Consider the following 18,314-nt stretch of genomic DNA (forward strand, 5'->3'; position numbering starts at 1 on the left):
GAACGATCAACAGGCATTAACATTGGTGTTTATGGGGGAGGGAGGTGGGGCTAACAAAGCCAGTCCAATAGGATTCAATGAGCCAGAATCACAGAGCCAGTTTAGACAATCTGTAGGTAAATATCTTAAACTGCAGAATTTAAAATAAGGCGTGGTGTGTTTGGGTGGCCCAGCTGGTTAAGCGTCCGACTCGATTTCAGCTCAGGTCATGATCTTAGGGTTGTGAGATCAAGCCCGGTACCAGGCTCCATGCTGGGTGGGGAACCTGCTTAGGATTCTCTCTCTTTCCCTCCCTCTCCCCCTCTGCCCCTCCCTGCTTGTGCTCTTGCTCTATCCAAAAAAAAAAAAAAAAAGGTATGATTTGTCCTTACATCCATAAAGCCACATTCACTATCTCAAATTACTAGGGAAACTTAATTCAGAACCCCTACGTCTTACACAAGACCAGTTAGAAGCTGGTCCCAACTACTGTTTGTTGTTGTTAATATCTTGATGTCATTTGACTAAGATCTTACAGAATCCAACCTAATACATATATTTTTTTAAGATTTTATTTATTTGACCGAGAGAGAGGGAGAGAGAGACAGAGAGTGCGAGAGAGCGCGCACAAGCAGGGGCAGTGGCAAAGGGAGAGGAAGAGGCAGGCTCCCTGCCAAGGAGGAAGCCCAACATGGGACTCGATCCCAGGACCCTGAGATCATGACCAGAGCTGAAGGTAGACGCTTACCTGGCTGAGTCACCCAGGCACCCCAGAATCCAACCTAATACATATTTATTAATTTTCCGATCCTCAAAAAAGACAAAAAGAATTGTTCTGGGCACTAGGGATAATAAAAGATATTACTACTCCCCTCCCCACACAACTTTTTCATTCTTACTATTTTTAAAAAATAGTTTTTAAGTTTTAAATGATTTCTTCTAAAAGCCTTCAAGGTCTTTTTTTTTTTTTTTAAAGATTTTATTTATTTATTCGACAGAGATAGAGACAGCCAGCGAGAGAGGGAACACAAGCAGGGGGAGTGGGAGAGGAAGAAGCAGGCTCATAGCGGTGGAGCCTGACGTGGGGCTCGATCCCACAACGCCGGGATCACGCCCTGAGCCGAAGGCAGATGCTTAACCGCTGTGCCACCCAGTCGCCCCTCAAGGTCTTTTTTATTCACTTTTCCAACTGAGTGAGAACTGCAATGGACACCGAAACGTTTTTTTTTTTTGTTTTTTTTTTTTGCTTGTGGTACTTTCTTAAAATTTATAGACTTCATTTTTTAAAGTTTTTAAGGTCCAAGTAAAAATGAGAACACAGAGAATTTCCATGGACCTTTGCCTATTACACACACATGCAGCCTCCCCCACTTTCACCCCACATCCTGCACCAGGGTGGGACCTTTGTTACAATAAATGAACAGAAATACGTGATTGTCAACCAAAGTCCCAACTATTATTCACACCTGAATTCCCAGAATTCCCTCACACAACTCTTCCAGGCCAGCTAGGCCAGGTCACAGCCTGGCCTGCAACAAAGCAAGTTACTCCTGCCCTGTCCACCCCCCAGCTATTTCTTGAGTCAGGAAGATTGAGTGTTCTCCCTCTGCTGACCTCCAAGACCTAGCTCAAGGTTCACTCCTTTTGGAAAGAATGTTTCTGACTTCACAAGCCCACAATGTTCTTGGCCATCATGGACCATCTTGGAACAGAGAAGTCCCAAGCATCTATATCATAACAGCAGGAGTTGTCCCCAAGCAGGTAAGACTTACTTGAGAGTATTAATTCTGGGATTTTTAAAAAAGATTTATTTTAGGGGGGAGCAGAGGGAGAGAGTGAGCATCCTAAAGCCGACTCCCCACTAAGCGCTCAATCCCAGCACTCTGAGATCGTGACCTGAGCCGAAACCAAGAGTTGGCTGCCCAACCAACTGAGCCACCCAGGCGCCCCTAATTCTGGGATTTTTATTAAACTTCAATTAGACAAGTTTGCCAAGCATCGGTTAGCTTTCCAGTTACAGCTCATTAACTGCTATTTCTCCATTACAAATTAATCTCATTGCTAGATGAGTACGGAACCTACTTCTTCCAGTTCCACACAGTCCAACTAGCTTCCTGACATTCTGGGACACCGCCCCCCTCAGGAAAACTGAGTATGTGACAAATCACAAAGTGAACTACCCTCTGCATGCCGCAGGATTGAGAAAAACCGTCGCCTTCTTCACTTGTGCATTGGGAGGAATGAGTTGATTGCCAAACACCTAAAAAGGAAAAAAAGAAAGTTTTAAGCAAATATCCTTTTATTCAGTTACTGATTACATAAATTCTTTCATTCCAAAGGAATTTACTTCCAGGAGACATGGTATCTACTCTGGGGGAAAAAATGTTCTTTCATGATTTCATATTGACAAAAATACCCTAAACAACAACCAAGTCTACCATTATTTATGACAATCAGCTAAATTTTGTAATTAAAAAACCCTTGCTTAATCTACTAGAGGTAAGTAACTTTCCTAAGATGTGGCTAGGTTTATTATAAACATATCACCAGCAAGGCCACAGTCTATCAGAAAGGAAGTTTAATCTACCCGTCCATACTCTTCAGAGTATAATCTTTTTCTCTTTCAAATTATTACTAAAGCTTATTCATATAGAATCTTTGTGTTACCAATTAATCTTCATATTTTCATACACATAAAAAATAAACCTAATAGTCTATTCGCCTCCTCCTCCTTGCAACCTTGTATAACTCGACAACAAGGTAGGATCAACTAGGGGATTAAGGGATGTGCTTGTGATGAGCACCGGGTATCGTATGTCAGTGATGAACCACTACGTTCTACTCCTGAAACCAATTTTACCATATAGGTTAGTTAACTAACTAGGACTTTATTTTTTTTTTTAAAGATTTTATTTATTTGATTAAGACAGACACAGCAAAAGAAGGAACACAAGCAGGGGGAGTGGGAGAGGGAGAAGCAGGCTTCCCGTTGAGCAGGGAGCCCGATGCGGGACTCGATCCTAGGACCCTGGGATCATGATCTGAGCCGAAGGCAGATGCTTAACGACTGAGCCACCCACGCGCCCCAACTAACTAGGACTTTAAATAAAAACCTGAAATAAATAATCTTAATAATAGCATCAATTGGCAAGAAAAAGAAATATAATTAATATTTAGTAGGCACCTAGCACTTGCCACGGTCCTACACGTTATTCTTAGCTCTCAGAAGCTTAGGAGAGCTTAAATGTTCTCATTTTAATAGTTTAGAAAACCAAGACTCAGAAAGATGAAGTCAAAGTCCCACAGTTAATAAACTACAAGCTTAGAGCTTACATCTAACTCCACAACCCCAACTTCTACTCGGTCAGCTCTGAACAGCAGGTCAAGGAGGAGGAGGCAGAGTTCAGAGGCACACCCAACCAGATGTGCAGGGTCGACACAGGAACTAACGTGAGCTACTGCTACTTCCACCTGCACTGGAGAAGACTGCCAACAAAAACAAGGAGGAAAACACCACAGTCAAAATGTCGAGTCTCTGATGGTGGGGAGCAGGTCTGGGCCAAGGAGGCAGAATTCAGATATGAAAGCACAAAGGAAACAGGACAAAAAGGAGTTATACCAAGATTTTTATTAAGTGACCACCACCTCCCTGACAGCCCATGAGAAAGCCAATCTGAATGCTTCAGAAAGAAATGCTCTTTCTCTGTAAAAAGTTTCTGGCGCGTTATAATTTCTACTTTGTCTTCACTTTCACTGAGTGCGACCCTAATATTTTTCTGCCAAATCTCTAAGCATTGTAATGTGTTCTTCCTCGATCCACAGTTTTTCTGGAATATGGCCAGAAATTACTCAGTTAGCCAGTTTCTCTGGACTACCAGATTCCAGATCCACAGTTACAGATTATTCTTTGTTCTGGTTTCTTACCTATCTGACTCCAGGCTCAGGTTTACAGCGAATTAAGGAGCTCATGTAAGACTACAGTAAACTGAGTTTATGTGAGATTAAAAAAAATCATTCTTTCAAAAATGTCAACTGTAAAGCGAAGCTATAAACCAGAAAAGTAACTGGAGTAGGCTCTAAGGGTGAATTCGTTTCCGTTTGCCAGCGGGAAGGAGCTCCATGCGTGCTGGGAAGGAACGAACTCAGGCCGTGGGAAGAGGTAAATACACGACAGTGAGCAGCAACTAGAGGAAGAGTCTCTGAGGAAGGACAAGAAGGCACTGAGCGCAGAGGGAGAGGCATTTTCCTTCAACAAGAAAGAGGACCCTGTGACCACTTTTCCTTTGGGAGACCAAGAAAAGGCTCTCCTCCCAAGTTGTTCCAGTTGCTAATGGAAAATTAGCTCAGGGTGGGAATCATTCATTTTCAAAACAGCAGAGCCATAGGAGAGAAAAAAGTAATCAAATTCTTAAAACACAGATTTCGAGCAGTTAGGTCACCACCAAAGAGAGGAATGCATTAATAGTATCTACTGTCAGTGTCATCCGTGACAACACCTTGGTAACAAACATGAGGTCTGCCGCGCACCTCCTTCCACTAACTATATCCTACCTTTGTCATTTTTTACTTCAGGTTTCTTTTTTGGTATTTCTGATATCAAAAGTTTAAATGACATACAACAAAAAGGCAACTCAGTCACGGAAATTCACCTGCAAGGCATAATGTACAAACTTGGAGAGAAGAAAATGTGGTCTTGAACTCAAAAGGATTTACGATTCAACAATACCACCACCAGATGTATGATTATTTAAGTGCAGTATCAGGGGCCTGGGAGAACAATGCACACGGGGTACGGATCAGCCGTGCTAAACAGGCAGGCTTAAGAACTATGAACCAACAGCTTCAAAGAAGATTTGACTTTAAGGGGTAACACCTGTTCTGAACAGAAATCCCTGGGGGTTATTTGGATCAGGGAAGATTCAGGGCTTAGCCCGATCTTTAAGGACAACCACAGACACGAACAAATTCCCAGAGCTCCAACCAGCCCGTGTATGTGTTCTTAGGACTAATCCAGAAGTAAACAAGTCTAAAGGGGTGGGCGTTAGAACCGCTCTTCGCCAGATGGTTAACTTCCTCCCGCTCTGTTCAGAGCTGGCTCTCAGCCTGACTCATCCCCTGACGGCAGGGGAAAAATCCACACGGCACCGATGCAAGGCACCGTGCCGGTCCCCTGGAACAGCCCGAGCTTTCTGCGCAACGGAGATAAAGCAGGTTTTAATTTTAGTGCATTAAATGACATTACCTGAGCTTCTTGACAGGCTGCTCTCCTTAGCAGGTTGTCGCTATCAAAGTAAACAAAGAGAATGAACATCAGCTTTAATAAGCAGGTTAAGATCCAAACAAATAAAACTTCTTTTTCTTTAAATATGCACAACTCTTCCCTATAAAACACCCAAGTAAAGTTTCTTGAAGACCTGTGACACATCATGAGCACATGTGGAAAGTACTTTCTCTGAACGAAATCCTGGGTGAAGTAATTCTATATCCTCATCCCTAGAACCTGAAAATATGTTACCCTAGGTGGCAAAGGGGATTTTACAGATGTGGTTAAGTTTAGGATCTGGAGATGAGAAGGTAATCCTCGATTATGCAAGGGAGCCTAATCTTCATCACAAGGGTCCTCAAAAGCACAGAAAATATTCCTGGCTGTGATCAGCCGCAAATGGGACTGCAGAAAAAGGGTCAGAAAGGCGCGAGGTTGCTGGCGCTCAACAGGGGAGGAGGCCACGAGTCAAGGAATGCGGGTACCCTCTAGAAGCTGGAAAAGCAAGGAAATGGCTTCTCCTCTAGAGCCTCCAGAAGGAATGCAGTCCTTGGCGACACCTTGACTTTAGCCAATAAGACCTGTGTTGGACTTGTAACCTACAGAACTGTAAAATAACAGATGTGCGTCATGTGAAATCACGAAATTTGCAGTAATTGGTTAGCACGGCAATAGAAGATTAATGCACATATCCTGCATTTTTTTTACCCAGTGGAAATGACTCAGGTCATTTGCCAGAAATAAATCTGATGTTCAGTTGCTTTCGCTCTTGGTTCTCTCTTATTTTTTATATCACTGTCAGACACTCTATTACAGCACAGGTGGGAAATTTGGGCATGAGATGAAACTTTGTCTTGCAAAAGTGAAAACCTTCTATCAGAAAAATGTTCATCTATGTGACATAAAGGTTCCTCAAATGTGTTTATGCCATTTATACTGTAAGAACACTTTAAATGGCTGATTGCCCACCAGGCACCAGAATCTTCTCGTTGTAAGAGTCAACTCTAATGCATGTTGCTAGCATTGCTAAGATGGTAACTTCAACCTGGTTAATGACAGTTAAAAACACTAAGCCAATAAACAATTTATAGGAAGGATTTAAAAAGAGAAAAGCGTTCTTTTACTTCAATTCTTTCTTTAAAAAAAAATGTATCTTCCTAGACCTTCCTTCTAACATTGAAGACCCTGAATTTTGCATTTTTACAGTTATTTAAAACCTAATTTGGATAGTGAAGTCTGAACTAAGAGATTAAACAACCTTTTGCTTTTTGCCACAGCTGCTGTCCAAGGCTACTCAATGATTTTTCTTTCACAGCCAGGCTGGAGAACCACCCCTAGATGTCAAAAAGCAGTCAGCTTTAGCAAGAAAGCACCATGTGAGGGGAAGGAGCAACGCTGCCTGTCTGTGGGTATTTACCCCAAGAATACAAAAACACTTAATTTGAAGGGATATGTACACCCCTATGTTTACAGCAGCATTTTCTCAAAGAGCCAGATTATGGAAGCAGCCCAAGTGTCCATCGACCGATGAATGGATAAAGATGCAGGGTGTATATATACACAATGGAATATTACTCAGCCATAAAAAAGAGTGAAATCTTGCCATTTGCAAGGACATGGATGGAGCTAGAGAGCATAATGCTAAGTGAGATAAGTCAGTCAGAGAAAGAAAACACCATATGATTTCATTCATATGTAGAATTTAAGAAACAAAACAAAGGAAAAGAAAAAATAGAGAAACCAAGAAACAGACTCTTAATTATAGAGAACAAACTGATAAGGTTGCCAGAGGGGAGGTGGGGGGGATGGGTAAAATCGGTGATGGCGATGAAGGAGACCACTTGTAATGAGCAGCGGGTGACGCATGGAAGTGTTGAATCACTATACGGTACACCTGATACTAACAGAACACTGTATGTTAACTATACTGGAATTAAAATTTAGCTTAATAGATACTGCCCATCTGAGACCTAAGAACAATGTTCGATTAAAATTATAACACCATACCTCAAAAGTGCATGCTGGTTTTGTTTTGTTTTGTTTTAAGATTTTATTTATTTGACCGCGAGAGAGACAGCCAGTGATAGAGAGAACACAAGCAGGGGGAGTGGGAGAGGAAGAAGCAGGCTCCCAGCGGAACAGGGAGTTCCATGCGGGGCTCGATCTCAGAAGGCCGGGATCACGCCCTGAGCGGAAGGCAGACGCTTAATGACTGAGCCACCCAGGCGCCCCAGCATACTGTTCTATAACAAACATTTTAGGGGGACTAATCCCCTCGTGCAGTCTAGTCCACAAGGCACCTTAACGGCCAGGCTCCGCACTTACTTGAGTGATACTGGCGCACTACCCCCCATGGCAAAAGGGAGGTGCATAAGCTTCTCTCCCTTCCCCCGCCCAAGATCCACGAATATTCACGTTTTGCTCTTCTACCCAAATGCTCTCGGTGAACCATCCTAACAGCAACGACTACAGAGCTCTTACACACGCACACAAAAGGTGAGCTCAATTCAAGGTACAGAGCAGTCCCATATTTAAAAATAATTAACATGTCAACAAACCTTTATAGTTGACTTTGACACCTCACATTCATGACCTCTATACTACGATGAGGTAAAATACTAAATCCTTAGTAACCGCTAGGTCACCAAATAAACCTGGGTTCCTCGCAGTAACCTGAGCATTGTCACTGGATCCCCCCGGACGAGACTAATCATCAGTCCCGCTTCCACACGGGTCCTGGGGGGAGGAGGGGGTCCCACTGCCACCACACAGAACCACACAGAACTGTGCTCCTCCAACACTTCCTGGCTTTTTTCCTGTAGATAACCTGTGCCTCCAGTCTCTTCTATTGTGACCGCATCCTGCAGATTCTCCCGTACAAGCCCTCTCTACTGCTACAAAGGCTGCACGCCAGCCCGGTCGTCCCTGTCCATTTCCCCCCCTGGCTCCTTCCCTCCTACTAGGGGCAGGCCTCTGAAGGTGCCAGGCTCCTCCGGGTCGTTAGTAAGACACCACCTTCCTTACTGCATTTCAGCCACACGGATTCCTGTGGGCCTCGATGAAAAAAGAATGGCCCCAGATACGTACAAGAATACAGCACCTTGGATCATGGTTTCCTAAATTCTTTTTGGCTAGAAGTAAAATTTTGAATGCTAACTTGTGATTAAGTATATGATTAAAGACCGCAGTTCTCTTGAGCTTGCTAATACTGCTTGATTTATCGGAGTGCTATTCAAAATCAAAAGATTTCTTTGTAATTAATTCCCTGGATTTTAATGTGCCAGATGGAATATGCTGTCAATGCCACCTGTGAGAAAGCTAGAATATGTACCAATTTAAATACTACAAAAGAAAATCTCATTAATCATACTTAGTTTTTTTAAATATCAGAAATGGTATTAACCATCTTGATTTTGCTCTCTGAACCAAGCTGTTTCCAAAAATCAAACATATCCTCAAAGAAAAAAAGACGTCTCCCATTGATATATTCTGATCATCTATAGCCAGCTCTGAAAACTACTTCAAAAAAGAAATCCCAAAAATGTTTCAGGAAAGGCATTTTTATTGGAACAAAAGAGAAAATAACTTGAAATTCATAGAGCAACTCCCATGTGCCAGATACTACAGCAACTGTATTCACAACCCTTTAACCTTTGTAACAACCTTGCAAAACAGGCATTACATTCTCATTTTATGTACGAAGAAGTTAAGGCTCAGAGAAGGAACGAACTTGCCCAAGATCACCATGTTACTAAACAGCAGACTGGAATTTCAACCCATGCCAACCTGACCCTAAAACAAACGCTTTAATGCTTTTTCTTAACTTCAGAAAATACTGAATGCACAATACTCATTAGTATATAGATTTTATAGCACACTCATTCATCACATTACTTCCTAATCTAATTTTTAAAATTTACATTCATACAGTGTTTGTTCTTAAGTTCAAGTGCAATAAAGCTCCCAAAAGTAGCAGGTGAAATAAACTCAACACAAAGTGCGGGGTACGGTACAATGACCCAGATTTGGTCCTGATCTGAAGCAGCTTTAGATCAAGTGGCAAAGAACAGCTCTTGGCAAGTATTGGTGATAAAGAGACGTGGTTCTTGATAAAGGACATGTCAGGCACTGTGCCAGGTGTGGATATACTGGTGAAGAAACCCAGCACTCCCCATCCTCACGAAGTTTACAGTTTAGAAGGGGAAAAAAGACAGTTCGACAGTGGTAACGTGACATGACTCTTATATGTTCCATAACAGGGGCCCACTTAGGAATATCTAACCTAGTCTTGGGGGAATTAGAGAAGGCTTTTTACAAGAGGGGACACCGCAGTGTAGATCTGGGAAGAAATAAAAAGTAGCAGGACAAAAAAACAGAGGGGAACACAGGCAAAGGAAACCGCCTGTCAAAGCCTGAGAGTACGAGGCCCGGCCAAACTCGGAAATGGAAAGTAGTTCAGGACAGCTGGAGGCAGCCTGCCATGCGAGGAGCCCCGAAAGAGGAGGGCAGACACCAGCCGGACCCCAGTGGCCTTTGAAGCTATTTAAGGAATTGGGACTTGACCCTTAGGGCCGTAAGAAACCACGAGAGGGTTTCAGGAAGATAGGTGAGGTGACCAGATTTACACGTTAGAAGGATATTCTGGTTGGAGTGTGAAGTTGGCCATGGTCAAGGCAAGACTAGATCTAGGGAGACCAGGGCGGTTCTTCAGGATCCTAGGTCGGCGGTGAGGACATGATGACCCCTGGAGCCAGGATCGAGGAGAGGACAGAGAGAGCTGATATTCAGGAGGTGAACTTCACAGCTGGCCTGTGGGGATTAAGGAGGTCAAAGGCAGCGTCCACATGTTTTCACTGAGCCCTTGGTAGAAGGGGGTACCACTCGGAGATGGAAGGCAGTAGGAGGTACTGGTTCGGGAGGTCGGAAGGTGGGGTTCATTCTGCAATCTGTGGATCTGAGATAGCAGTGAGTGCAGGTTGGGCGGGGGGCCCCAGGGGACAACTGGATATGCATGTCTGGAATTGCAGACACTGATCTTGACTAAAGACACATGTGGTCATAGTGGGCTGAGAGTGGAGCAGATTATCTACGTGAGGCAGTGAGAAGCAGCAGAAGAGATACCCTGAGCCCTGCGATGGAGGACAGAGAACGCCCGATGAATCTCAACTACACGAGACTGCACCTCCCTTGAAAACCAAAGGGAAAATGCGCTGAGGGGTGCCTGGCTGGCTCAGTCAGGGGAGCACGCGACACCTAATTGCGGGTTGTGAATTCGAGCCTCACGTTGGGTGCAGAGATTACTTAATAAAATCTTTAAAAAAATAAAGGAAAAGAAAAACGCAGTGGATAACTGAGGAAAGAGGTTAAGAGCCACTTCCTTATCCCCCATCATGTCCTTGATGCTGCTTCCGTGCTCTCGGCAAGCTGCAGTTTTGCTCTTCCTAGAGGACACAATGAGCTTTACTCCCACAGGGATCTGATCGTTCTGCCCCCTCTCCCTTTTAAAAACTAGAAGGCCAAGCACAGTACCACCCACCCCTTTACTCCACCACACACAGAACTGCTTCTCTTTCTTCCTTCATTATAACTGCCTTGAATTCATGGATAATTCACCATTTTCTCTTCCACAGCACAGACTCTTGTAGATAAAAGGTACTCAATAAATAACTGTTTAATAAGTAAGTGGCAAATGTTTGAACAGGAGAGATTGACTCAAGGTGCTCACAGGCAGGCTTTGTCCTGTAGAGGAAAACTGAAGGTGATTCTTTATAGGAGTATTTGGCATTCTCGAACCAACAGATCAGCCGGGATAGTTCTTCACTGTGATTACCACCAAAGGGCAAGAGGAGAAATCGCTGTGGTGCAGCAGAGGACGAGAAGTTAGAACAGTCATGGCAACCAGACCAGATCAAGACCTACGGGCACGCACACACGTGTGTGTGTGTGTGTGTGTGTGTATGTGTGTGCATGCATGTGTATGTGCGTTCAGGGTCAGGGTAATGGACTAGAACCATCTAAAAAGCTAGATGAGGAACTCCTTTTGGTACACCAGGAAGCGCCACAAGAACTGTCCCAGTGGCTGAGTCTGGTATCGGAGAAATTCTAGATTGCTAATGGGGCAAGAATCCGAAAGTGAATCTAAGACCCTGTTACAAAAAAAAAAAAACAAAAAAAAACTGTCTATAAATTCCAAGCCTATGCTCTTTCTACTACATCATGCTGCCTCCCAAGAGATTCAATGTTTAACACAATTTAAAACGTAGTCGCATCAAAAAAGGTCCCTGAAGATCTATCTGCTCAGTACTAAAATGCAGGTTCTCTGACTGACTGAAACCAGAAGCTTCTGGATTAGCAAATGAAACAATTTGCTGATGTCACTCTGCCTGAGGCTTTAGAAGAAGATGAACATGCCTGCTACCACAGGAAGTGGGATGCTCACAATTTATTCTGAGCCATAAAGGCTTTATTTATTACTTTAGGACTGCAAAATAAGATAAGTTGTTATTTCAATAACAACTTTACATGGAAAGAAAAAAATCCTATTGATCCATCCTATTTCCCAAAAAAGATATTTCCCTCGACAGTCTAGAGGCAAACCGTACAGCAATTTCTACCACCAGCTTCTCCCTTGGTGCATGCAAACCTAGTTTCTGCTTTACGCAAAACGGATTTCAAGTTTAGATATTTGTAACAACTACTTCAACTTATCTGAGCTTCCTAGAATAATTAATCATGATATTGCCAGTGGTGGTGCCCACGAATTGTCTGTAGAATAGCCCGGATGGAGTGGAAACGGAAGCACGGACCCGAAAGAACCTTACAGAAGAGATTCCCTTGTGTGCAGGGTGAGGGAGCTCTGTCAAGTACACATCGCCCCCGCCCACCCCACACCCCGACTCCCCACCCAAACACACAGAGGCTGCCGCAGCGAGGAGCGTCACACGTGGGATAATAATGTTCATCTCTGCCCGAGAGAAAGACCTGTCACCAAGGAGGAAGACAGCAGCCCTGCTGAAGAACACACTGGATCTTCTGGACCTCGAGATGCTCAGTCGGGAGAAGTAAAGGGGCAGAGTGATAGGTTGCAAACTCTAGGAGAACAATAAAGACGTTCATGACTTTGAAAAGGATTTTAAGGCCTTCTGGTCTGGTCCCTCCACTTAACCAGACAATGATGTTCCTTCTTGTTCTCCAGGCCTCCCCGTGATGTGCTACCTGCCGCTTCAGAAATCTGTATCTTCTTACCTCTCCCAACCACAAGGAGATAAAGAAGTTCCCTAATGCCAGGAAAGTATCAAGGATCGAGAAGAAACCCTATTGATAACCATACACTAAGTGCTGACTGTCTTCATTTCAGTGCCCCTTAGAGTGGATGAAAGGGGAGATGATAAAGTCTCAGACAAGCAATCGCTGGCATTCAAATTGTCATCCCTGTTGCTGATGGTGAAGTTTAGCAAAGGAAAAATAAAGTTAAGCCTACCATCAGATGTAAAGGACAGGGTATGGTACCACTTCAGTCCGGGCTAGTGAAAATTCCTGCATTCAAGAATTTTGAGGTCAAATGGTACCCCTGGATGGATTTCTTTACTTGGTGCTATATTTCGCAAAATACAAGGATCAACATTTTTTTTTCTTTTAAACATTTTCGATAACAATATAAAGCACGCCAAGGGCATTTTCCCCAGAACTGTATTTACTAAAACAGGAAAAGGAGGAGGGAGGGAGGGCACCAGTCACTCAAGTCCACAGTCAACAAGAATGGATAACTCAGCACTGAAATTAAAAATCTAGGGAAAACAGCTACTCTTGTACGTTATACACAAGGTACTCTCACCTACTTACGCAGGTAAAGGAAAGACAGAAAACAGACTGCACAGAGGTTACATCAGCTATTCGGGAAGAAAGCGTCGGGAGTGTCCCTTCTCACCCTCCAGGGCTACCAGCTGTTCTCTATAAAGCACGGGCATAAAGGTATGGTATAGACTCTGGGCTCTAGGATACAGGACAGACCTTCTGACTTAGCAACTCAAACTGGTCAGCTACTGTGGTCGGTTTCTGCTGATCCATGACACGTACGATTTGAGATGTCGGTGACTACCTAGAGAGGACTTAATTTCAGCACCAGCTCTGATTGTTCTCTCTGCAGTGCCTGGAGCAGCTAATGCCACTAACAGAAAGAGCCCTAAAAATTATGTGAAATCAACAAAATTTAAATATACCTCCTGCCCTTCCAGTTCAGTCCTCCCTACCCCACCCTCCACCATAAACATATGGGAAAGAACACAGATTTTTTTTTTAAAGAAATCTGTTTTTCAAATACAATGACAAAAGAGCTAAAAGGAAAGGGAATATAATTAAACTTCATTGCACTTAAAAAAAAAAAGTTCCCCTATTCCCTATCAAATCTGAGCTGACAGGCATGTTATTTAATTGCCCATAAATGAGCTTCTTTAAATAGCACCTATTAATACCCCAAACTTTCGCATCAGCTTGTGCAGAGAGAGAAGAGAGAGAGAACCTTGAAATGGCTGAAAAGCAATACGAACTGCTTTCTTAAAACCACAACAGAATGTGAAATGAGGAAAAGCTGTTGAGGGAAAAAGCCCTCCCTACCTTCCGCCCGTGCCGAACCAGCCAGGCCCTAAACCACCAACTGCTAAGCCAGAGGCTAATCTGAACTGATGTCAACGTCAAACATCTGCTTTGTCAGAACCCCCCGAGATACAGAAAGATGAAGCCCAAGACGTTACTGAAACCATAATCTGTACCAAAAGAAATAATACAGGTCCAGTCAAGTGTGGCTCATGCATAATTTACCCCTGGAATCTAACACATTTCCCCCCGGATATGCTGTCAGGGTCTCAATTCCAACGTAGCTAAAAGGGAATAGAATAATACCTCCTCCTTAAACCAATTCTCCCTGGCGACTTGCCTCTTTCTGTATCACCAATTATCCTAGTCCTGAAACCAAAAAAATGACTTCTCTTTGTCTCCTTCAACCAGTCAGTCCATCCTCTAACGCCAGTAACAGCTAGCATTTAGCGAGGGGGAGCCATGAGCCGGGCACGGTACCAGGTACTAGGACATGCAGCAGCTCACTTCATGCTTATACCTAACCGGCTAAGCAGATCTCATTATCCCCATTACCCCAGAAGGAGAGCGAGATGCAGAGGCTAAGCGCATTAAGCGGCTTGATAAAGGTCGCAGAGCTAGTAAGTAGCGAAAATGCAACCACACACAAGTCTATCTGCCTACAGCGCTCATGCCCCGGCATTACTCACGCTGTCAAGCCTCGCTGCGCCCATTTAGTTTTCCACTCCCAACGCCACCACTCTGGTCTGGCATCTCTTAGCTTCTGTGTACGCTACCAAAATGCGCAACCCACCCCCCCAGCCTTCCCAGGCCCTCCACTCCAGGGTCTCTCGCCGAGGGGAGCCGGACTACTTCCTGAGCCCAACTTTGTTCAGGACACGCTCCTCTCCTTACACATCTGCACCGCGTCTCCACTGCTCACCAAACACTATAAACTGCCTACCAAGACTTCCAGAATCAGGCTCTTCCCCCCATTCTACTGAAAAAAAATCTAACTGTAGTCTATAGTGAAGTCAAACTCTTGGCCAATCTCCAAAAATACACTGTGCATTTCCATTTTCTGCCTACGCCCCAGTCATTAATATCACCTAACGCACTGTCTCACTCACTGAAGGCCCAACTCAAAACACATCTTTGTTATGATGCTTTCTCCGAGAAGGGTACAAAAGCCAGAAGAGGAAAAGAAGTGCTGTTTCCGATGCAGTGCTTTCTTTGTGCCTGGCTCTAAGAAAACTCAGCATGACAACCTGAGCAGATGGGTTCTACGCTCATCTCTGGTTAACAAGAATTGAAGCATAGCGATGTTGCGTAGCTGGCAGGTGTAAAGTCAACATTCTAACCCATTTTGTCGCTCCTCCTCTTAACCACGTGGCTCTAGGAACTCTCAGAAGCGACTGTCTTGACTTTCTAATGGGTGGACTAAGCCAATCGCCTCTGAATGCACCAATCGACCTTCATATTCCCCAAAACAGGACAACTCAACACCACGTACTTCCTGACATGCTACAGTAAGAAATCCACAACACATGGGGCTCCTGGGTAGTGCAGTCAGTTAAGCATCTGTTGATTTCGGCTCAGGTCATGGTCTCAAGAGCTGTGGGATAGAGCCCCGCATTAGCCTCTGTGCTGGGCACAGAGTCCACCTGAGATTCTCTCTCTCCCTCTCCCTTTGGCCCTCCCCCAGCTTGCCTGCACGCTGTCTCTCCCTCTAAAATAAATAATTTTTTTTATTCTATAACACATGTATGAAACATTCTTGCACCAGAAAATTAAACCTGAATCTAATTATGCCTCCGGAGCAGGGCTCCTCAAACTTCAGTATACGCACAAATCCCCTGGGGATCTGGTTAAATGCACATTCCGATGCAGTCTAGGCTGGGGCCGGAGATGCTGCATTTCTAATCTGTTCCCAGGAGTAACAGTGTTGCGGGGCCACAGCCCATGCTTTGGATAGCAACGTTCTAGCATCTGGGTCTAAACACCAGTTTACAAGACACAGGAACATATTCAACAACTCAGGGCAGGGCCAAGGCTACAATGAGGAGAGGGAGGCACTTGCCTCAGGTGCAAAATATAGGCCAAAAAACACAACGGAGATAAATATTTTAATACAATTTTAAAAATCAAAATGGATGCAGAAGACCCACGATGCACACAATATCACAGTTTTAACTGAAGAGAGAACCAGGAGCACTGGTTCTTCCTCTCGCTTCAGCTATAGGACTGCACAGCACTGATCGGTGTAAGCTATCCCCCAAACCTCGAGCATGAAAAATTCTCCAGGGCAAATGCAGACCTGCCTGGTTTCAAAAATAAACACTATGGAAGCAGGAGGTGGTTAGAGTTTGTGAGGCTCAAGAGACAGGCACTAAATGCAATGTGTGAAAACTTGTTTTGATATTGATTTGAACAAAACCATAAAACAAAGAATCGGGGTACTAGGTAAAATAGAAACAGGCTGTATATTAGAGGACACAAAAGATTTTTAATTTTGTTAGGTTCATCATAAGGGCATGATTTTCTTTAAGTTCTTACTTATTAAAGTATATAAGCCAGAATTTCTGGAATCTGCTTTAAAATACTCCAGGGGCGCCTGGGTGGCACAGCCGTTAAGCGTCTGCCTTCGGCTCAGGGCATGATCCCGGCGTTGTGGGATCGAGCCCCACATCAGGCTCCTCTGCTATGAGCCTGCTTCTTCCTCTCCCACTCCCCCGCTTGTGTTCCCTCTCTCGCTGGCTGTCTCTATCTCTGTCGAATAAATAAATAAAATCTTAAAAATAAAATAAAATAAAATAAAATACTCCAGAAAAAAAAAAAAAGGAAAGGAAATGAGATTAGTAAAATGTTGATATTTATTGAAGCTGGGTGATGACACATGGGGATTAATTATCCTAATTTTTAGATGATTAAAATGTCCATAATAAAAAAACCTTAATCCCTTATTTCTTAGGCACCCCTAACATTTACTTTGTACCCTCAAACAGGACATAGCACAGAGTGCCTCATACATCTTTAACAAAAGTAACTGTTTTTTTTAATCTGTGCCAGGAGCTGTGAGCATATCTCCCAAGTGTCACAATAATGTTGTCAGATAGTATACGGGCGAATAAAGTGGAGTTTAACAAGCCGGAATAATCTGCCCAAAGTCACGCATCCAGCAAATGACAAACGGAAGGCCCGGACCCAGACCCGCCTGGCTCGGAAGCCCAGATTTGAAGCACTACATTGTAACATCTGTCTTACGTCCTACGGGGCTTATGGCAGAAGACAGCCTTGGTTTACGGTTCTTCATTGTTCTCATGCTCCCTTAGACACAGAAGCCATTTCAAGAGGTTAACACGAGGACCACCTGGTTTGGAATCATGACTCTAATACTTATAAGCCGTGTGACCTTGGGCAAATAACTTCATCTGGCTGTCCCTCAGTTTCTTCATCTGTATAGGGCTATTAATCTCAGGCCAGTATGAGATTAATAACCATCTCAAAGTTGTTCAGAAGATAAAATGAGTTAATAAACGTAAAGTGCTTAGAATGGTGTCTGGTACGTGACAAGCACTGATTAAGTGTTAGTGATTAATATCATTACTAAGTTCTCAATAAAACTGAATGACACTGAACACACACAACCCCCCCCCCCCCAAGGCCAACTTACAACCATTTTTACTTCTTCTAAGCAATTGTTTTTGGCCACAGACCTTGAAAGGTGGGCTCCCACCCAGCTTATGAAAGTCAATGTGTAATAATCAAGATTACTGTTTCTATATTCAGAGGGAAAAAACTCCAATACTAATAAAAACCTAGGGACACATGACCCAGGACCATCACTACAGTATCATACTTGCTTCGCAAGTTTCATATTGAGGGATGCACAGTGTTTACAGGATTTTAAAATCTCCAAGAAAGTACCAGGAAGTCTGGCTGAGAAGCTAGACACCCCATAGACATCAACAGGGGGGAGCGTGGGTCACAGGCCAAGGTGGGTGGCGGAACTGGGGCCAGAGCACAGAGCCAAAGGACTCGGCCGAACGCCAGGGGCCAGAACGGAGCAAGAGCGGGGCTACTGCTAACTGCTGAGGCAAGAGTTTTAGTTGCGATGCGTGCCAAGGCTGACCCACCAAAATCACAGGGAGAGAAACCAGAGCCAGGATAAGCAAGGACGAGATCCCCCATGATGAAAGGAACAATCCGAGCTTGAATCAGGTGCATGATGGCGCAAACCAAGCTAGCTGTGACTGCTTAGCCCTGCCTCTTTTGTGGTTATGTTCTGTCTTCAAACTACACCTTCCAAGCTGTCTTGTTACATGTGTACGGTGGAATAAATATGACTGAGAGGTTATCAGACCATCTGGCAGACCTTTGCCTTCCTTCCCCACTAGCTGTCTCTCGAATCATTCACTGCCCAGTTACCAGAAGTAATTCATTTTAACTCAAAAAAGTACTGAACATATAGTATATCAAATTTACTCACCATTACTAGCAT

At 43.9% G+C, this 18,314-nt stretch overlaps 1 protein-coding gene across 2 annotated transcripts in view; it reads right to left on the reverse strand.

Moving 5' to 3' along the window:
• The window catches only part of AGK (acylglycerol kinase), an 87,300-nt gene that overhangs the window by 57,359 nt on the left and 11,627 nt on the right, over positions 1-18,314 (reverse strand). For both annotated transcript variants that reach the window (XM_045792493.2, XM_045792494.2), the window contains exons 3-4: positions 5,222-5,261; positions 2,160-2,239 (exon numbers count right to left, since the gene is read on the reverse strand). In XM_045792493.2, the coding sequence (XP_045648449.1) occupies positions 2,160-2,239; positions 5,222-5,261 (120 nt within the window). The remainder of the gene's footprint in view (positions 1-2,159; positions 2,240-5,221; positions 5,262-18,314) is intronic.

This window comes from Ursus americanus, chromosome 3, assembly GCF_024610735.1.
Source record: "Ursus americanus isolate L20-20 chromosome 3, mUrsAme1.1.p, whole genome shotgun sequence".
Lineage (NCBI taxonomy): Eukaryota > Metazoa > Chordata > Mammalia > Carnivora > Ursidae > Ursus > Ursus americanus.